This window comes from Chrysochloris asiatica, unplaced genomic scaffold (assembly GCF_000296735.1).
Source record: "Chrysochloris asiatica unplaced genomic scaffold, ChrAsi1.0 scaffold00178, whole genome shotgun sequence".
NCBI classification, from domain to species: Eukaryota; Metazoa; Chordata; class Mammalia; order Afrosoricida; family Chrysochloridae; genus Chrysochloris; species Chrysochloris asiatica.
In genome coordinates this window covers 4,025,827-4,032,390 of record NW_006408696.1, presented here as the reverse complement: position 1 = coordinate 4,032,390, position 6,564 = coordinate 4,025,827, and the positions used below count along the sequence as shown (strand labels likewise).

The window sequence follows — 6,564 nt, the reverse complement described above, 5'->3', positions numbered from 1 at the left end:
TTTTTAGAAAGTATTTTAAAGTTCCCTAGCAACAACAACACATTTGTGAGAAGTGCAAAGACTTTTTCCATGCCCTGTATGTTCTTCTTAAGAAAATTAAAAAATGCAGGTCCGGATAGCCATAGGCGCTGAATGTCCTCCCGCTGGAACGATTGTGGGTTTGCCAGAACAGTCTGTTGTATAAAACATTCACAAGAACGTTAAAAAACTAATTCCTGTGAAGATTGATTTTTTTTTTTTAATAGGTATTTTTCATGTAGCCATTTACAATTAGGTTATATGTCTGTATTACTATCTAAAATTAAAAATTGAAACTAGATAATAATGTACTTTTTCTTTCCTTAGACCATGTTGGCTTCTACTGGAAGATTTAATTAAAAGGTAGAGGGGGAAATCATTCTTTTAATTTTGCTGTAAGTAAAACAAAGAGTTGATTTTATATAGAAAGAATGTGAAATAAACATGAAGAGACTGGTTTTGGGAGACATACCAAAAAGTACCTTTTAAAAGATGGCATTGTTTAACCTCCACGTGGCCTTCAATTGTGTGGTAACAAGATGAGCTAGGAGAGGGTCAGCCCCTACTAATTAAGGCTCTTAGTAAACATCACTTTTATTCTTGGAATAGAGTCCTTGACAGAGCTCCTTCAGCACTGACTCTAAAATGCTACATGGATATTTATTAAAGTCGTGTTTACAGTGCCCAGTCTATAGACTGGTTTCACTGAAAACATCTGTTAAGAGTTGACAGCTCCTGATTAGCAAAAGTCAGATGTTCAGAATCAAACATTGCACAGGTACCGGCACACTGACACGTTTAGCTCACATGGCTCTCTACTGGGAAGAGTGAGCCAGGTGGTCGTCAGTGAAATTTTCAGGGAAAGGGTGTTGATTCTGTACAGTCTTTGACGATTACGAAGGTAATCCTCTTAAGCCATACTTTACAAGTCAGTGGACTTGGAGAAGCCCTGTTGGTAGACTAAAAGCGTATGTACAGAAGGAAGTCTTGTAAGGGCCCATTTCCATTTTTAAATGAAATATGTAATAGCTGATGAAAATGATGAGTGTTACTATAAATACCTGATTTCTCAGCGGGTGTGGTTTACATTCAAGGTTACCTGCCGTGAACATTAAGTTTACCTCAGGAATTGCAATCACGCAGGGCTCCATTAGAACTGCTGGTGCTTCTTACTTGAGCGACCGATAGAAATCGTCAAGACGGAAGTTCAGTGGAAATTGTCACTTTTGTATGCATTATTCTGTAACTTATTTGTACGTAGGCAGCTTTTATACTGCAAATGTATTGTTTAATAAAAAAAATCAAGCAATTCTCCTTTGTGTAAAGGGTGTTCATACCACTGTTCCATTATCAGGAAAGTGTCCCCAAAGCCAGAAGAATGATTGAGCAGTGGGGGTCCCTGCAGCCTAGGGGACCAGAGGGCAGCCTGTCCTGCTTTGTGTATTGGGCAGCCACAGTTATCTTGATCGAACGGGACTGGCGGTGTCTGTCTCTAGGGGGACAGTGTCATAATCTGGGGCCACGTATGGTTTGAAAAAAAGCATAAGGGGGGCTTCAACAGTTCATGGAAATAGTCCCGTTATGTTTTCATTCCATTTTTCTGTGAAGTTCTCTCATACTTAGTATGACATCATTGTATTTGCAAAAGAGAAAAACGTCTGTTTTCAAAATACTATGAGATTTTTTTTATTAAAAAAGGAGGAATTCGGCTGTTTAAGTCAAGTTGAGAAAACAAGAGACTTGAAAGCAGTAACACACACCGGTATTCACTGTGGCACTGTTCACAAGAGACAGAAACAAGCCCAGTGTCCATCTGCCAAGGAAGGAAACATCACAGTGTGGACGTATGTACACACCGGAAGTACTGCTTCACCTAAAGAGAAAAGTCTTGGCGATTCAGGGAACCACGTTGAGTGAAATACATCATTCACAAAAGAACAGCTGATGTCTGGTTTCACTTCTGTGAAATAACAAGAATAGGAAAGTGTATAGAGACCAAAGTTTATTATTGGTTACCAGGGACAGGAATAGGGGAAGGGGACATTGTTTGGGAAGCAGTATGTTTCTGTTTAAGGTGATGGGGAATTTGGTATGGGTGATGGATGTCCTGGTGTGGCTCTGTAGGATAAGCACTAAACCCCAAGGTCAGTTTGAACCTCAGAGTTGACAGTTCAAACCCACCTGCTGCTCCTTGGAAACCCTATATAGGGGCGCTGAGTCAGAACCGACTCAATGGCACTTAGCAACAATATGAGTAATGTAAATTGGCATCCCAAAATCGGCAAACCTGAAGAATGTTCAACTGTGAAATGTGTGTTACATATTTCTGTAATGAAGTTGAGAAAATCTGCTTTCGAAATGTCTCATGATTTATGAACAGTATCAGTTTTTTTAGTAGTTTAAATTGGTGTATGAGTTGAGATTAAAATACCCAAAGAAAAGTTCATGGAAAAGAAGTAAAAGTGTCGAAATCCCATCCAACTAGTCTCCTAAGCTTGCCTTTGGTACGTTGCTGGTGGTTTTTGTAGGGTGGTTGAGAGAAGTTAGAGGAGCAATGTTGGGGTTCCTCAAATACAATGGAAGTTAGAAATGGAGAGAGACTTGGGAAAAGTGGAAATTTAATGAAAACTTGGATAGTCTAAAAACTCATAACACTGACAGGTGGCTTTTGAAGAGGCCGAATTTGAGCTTATCATATCTTACATAATGATGTAGAACCAACTAAGTGGTTAATCGTGCAAGAACACATTTTTGTATATTTGAGAGAATATGCCCTTAATATTACTGATGACAGCTTCTCATCCACTTGGTGTTACACAGTGATTTATTCTATTTTTGTAATCATCCATCTGAACTACTTTTATTGAGAAATTTGGAATCCTTCCTGAGATAGAGGTAGAAGTTTCTAACACCAGAGTTAGGAATCTGTGATGAAGGAAAGATCCTTGTGTGTCTTGTACCTGGAGAAGCATGGGGCCACCGTAGATCAAACAAAATTGCATTTGTGCAAACGAGCTGGAGCTAAGCCATGCTTGTGGCCAGGAATAAAACCGAACCCAAACCTGTTGCTGTCCAGTCGATTTTGTCATAGCGACTGTACAGGACCGAGTAGAACTGTCTCATAGAGTTTCTAAGGCTGTAATCTTTAGGGAGGAATCCTGGTGTGGTGCTGCAGGATAAAGTGAAAGGTCCATAGTTCAAACTCACCTTGGAAACTATACAGGGTTGCTATGATTCAGAACTAACTCGATGGTACTTACCAACAACAGTCTTTAAGGAAGCTGACTGCTACATTTCTCCCACAGTAGGTTTGAACCATTGACCTTTTAGTTAGCAGCTGTTTAACCACTGTGTCACTAGGGCTCCTTGTGGCCAGGGAAGATGTCCCTTTATTCACAAGGAGGAAAAGATCTGTGCAGATCTTGAACCAGATGGATTTGAATGCTGACTCTTTGAACCATTAACATCCTAACGCACAATCAAACATTAAGTATCCAATCTTGGACATTAACTAAAAATGGGAGGGAATCACACTCTGAGGCCTTGTGAATTTCATAGTGAAAGCAAAGATGTTTGACAAAAAGACAGTCCAAGGGAGAAAGTTCCCCTCTGCCATCTTGCTTCATGAGTTCCTGGAAACTCCCGTTTCATGGCACCTCACGGAAAACGACTTGTCAGAATTCAGTCAAAGCGACAGTTTATTTAAAGTAACTTTCCCTCCCCTCAATAGGAAAATAGCTAGCTTTTTAAGGTCATGTGAATTAAAACAGGCATCTAATTAGTATAACCATACAGTGTTGAAGTCTGAGCTGTGTGCATTGGACACGTATTTATTAAATGACTGTTAATATGCACATAGTGCCTCTGGACTCTTATAGAGCATGCCAGAAAGTCATGGAACACTATATACAAGGCTTTCATGTGTACAGACGACCAACTGCCCAGCAAGGTAGTTGAGTAGAACTTGAGTAGATTCTGACCATCTTTGTCCTTGAGAAAACTGGTTCAGAGCAGTTCACAGACAGTCCTGTAGCTGGCTGGCTGGTGCTTAGCAGATCTGGGGTTAAAAACTTCATCTGCTTACGTCAGATTCTGCTTTGACCAGATTATTAACCTCTCTCAATCTGGTTTCTCAACAATAAAAAAGGAAAAAGAAACCCACTAGGACTGGTGGTGGTTATGTGCCATGGAGTTGTTTCTCACTGGTAGTAACCCTGCATAGGGTTTCTGAGGCTATAAATCTTTACAGGACCAGAAAGCCTCGTTTTTCTCCCACTGAACCGCTGGTAGTTTCAAAATGCTGACCTTGAGATTAGCAGTCAGACTCTTGTAACCACTACAATACTTGAAGTGCCATGGATTCAGCCCCACCTCATAGCAACCATGTATAGGGTTTCCAAGGAGTAACTGATGAGTTTGAACCGCCGACATTATGGTTAGCAGTCCAGTGTTTATCCTAAAGCACCACATCATGACTGTTATTATTTCATAATATAGACTATGCCATTATTATGGGAGTCCTGGAGTCGTGCTGTAAAATAAGCACTGGACCGCTAACCACAGGGTCTGTGTTTCAAATCCACCAGCAGCTCCTTGGAAACCCTATACAGAGTCAGTATGAATCAGAACTAACTTGATGGCACTTAACATCAACACCATCCTGGTTATGAGAAATAACCCAAAAATCCAAGCCTGTTATTATTGATTCCAGTTCATGGTGACCTCGTGTATGACAGTAGAACTGTGCTCCATAGGGCTTTCTTGGCTGGAGTCTTTATGGAAGCAGATTGCCAGGTATTTCTTCCACAGCACTTCTGGATGAGTTAAACTGACAACCTTTTGGTCAACCTAGTGCAAACTGTTTGTACTACCCAGGGTCCTTATTATGAGAGAGAATGTAGTAAAATTAGTGTAATGTAGCCTCCATTTATTAGTCTATGTTTCCTAAAAGTTAACAATTGAAAATGCCAGTTCTTACTTTGAGGCCAGCCAGTTCCTGAGAGCCTGCTCTTGGTTATCTCCACAGCATGGGAAGTTGATGAACAACATCAGTCCCCTCCTCCATGGTTTCTCTGCTCTTCATCACTTCTGAACTAACACAAGGACAATTTCCATTCCTTTTACAGTGTAGGCATTAAAAGGCACGTGGGAAAAGCAGCTCATTCATCATCCTCCAGAGAGGGCTATCCCTAACCTCTCCGAGCCAGCTGAATACAGCCTGCTCTGACCTTTGATTTAGGCTGGGCTCAGGTGCTTTCAGGGATGAAAAAAAGGTGAGTTTGATGTTAGAGGGATGTCTCAGAGGCAGAGCTCTGGAGAGAAGGCAGGGCAGGGCAGCTCCCAGCTGCCATTATGTTCCCAAGGCCTGGTGCAATTCTACTGGTTTTCCTGTTTGTAGAGAGACAGCAACTAACAGGCAGCACTAGGATTTGTTCAGTAAGTAGCTCAGCTCCAGGACAGCTTACAAAAAAAAGTGTTCTTCCCATTTGATGGGTGGGATAACCAAGGCTTTGAGAAACTAAACCGGTCACCAGTCCTACTGGTAGATTGAGACTCAGGCCTCTGACCACAGCGCCCAGGCCTTCAGCTGGGCTAGTTCAGTTGTTGGGCTTCTGCCTTGACTGTCTCCACTCTGGAACTGAATGGTGACTCACACGTGGTCTCCAGTCATAGAGCCAATCAATGGCTGGCCCAGTGAGAGCTTGGGCAGCTCACTCTTCTAGGACCTCGGTTTTCTCTCCAGCAAAATGGGAGCATTAACAACGTACCCTCCTTCACCTTACCTGGTTTCAGTGGCGGGGCATTGCATGAGACAGGCCAGGTGCCAGGCACGGAGCCTAGACGGGTTCCCCAACTCCCTTAACCCCCACCTCAAGCCTTTGGGCTTGAAGCAGCTAGCACCCACATGGGGGCAAGCAGAGGGGTCCCCCTTCCCACCCGCCCGGCTACTGCAGCAGGCAGGGGTGTGTGTGTGAAGGGTTCCCTCCCCCGCACCCCGCTGCCTGCGAGGCCGCTCGGCACCATATTTAGTCAGGGGGAGCGGGCAGCCCGAGGCTGGTATGCGGCGCTGGGAATTCCTGCTGGAAGGAGCCCGCGCCTGCCCTTTTTGGGATGTCTCCCGCCCAGCGCCCCTCATCCGCCGCGCCCGGACCGGGAAGATCGGAGCCTGAGCCGGGCGGGAGCTGAGCGCTGGGACCGCCGGCGACCCGGCCTGGCGCGCGGCCAGCCCACCGCCACGACTGCCTTTTAAGGCCCGTGTGTGCGTGCGTGTGACCGAGATGGGAGCCGAGGGGGAGGGCGAGGCACGAGGCTAGGGCCAGAGACAGCGTGAGACATGCGGGAGAGACATCGCAGAGAGAGACAGCGGGGGGAGGGGAGGGAAGACGAGTATGCGGGGAACGAAATATTAGACTGCTCCTTCCCCATCTGCAAGGGTTTCCTGGGAGTGGAGTTTGGGGGGCAGTTGAAGGAAACTTGCAAGCGCCGCCTGCTTGCTCCCACTCTCTTTGAACACGCACCAGTGCAAATGACGTCATTATCACCCCT

At 44.4% G+C, this 6,564-nt stretch overlaps 1 protein-coding gene across 1 annotated transcript in view; it reads left to right on the top strand.

Annotated features, from left to right (window-relative positions):
• FOPNL (FGFR1OP N-terminal like) overlaps window positions 1–6,268 on the top strand; it is a 34,675-nt gene extending 28,407 nt beyond the window's left edge. The window contains exon 5 of the mRNA XM_006871998.1: window positions 5,973–6,268. Coding sequence (XP_006872060.1) covers window positions 5,973–6,268 — 296 coding nt within the window. The remainder of the gene's footprint in view (window positions 1–5,972) is intronic.
• The last annotated feature ends 296 nt before the right edge of the window (window positions 6,269–6,564 follow it).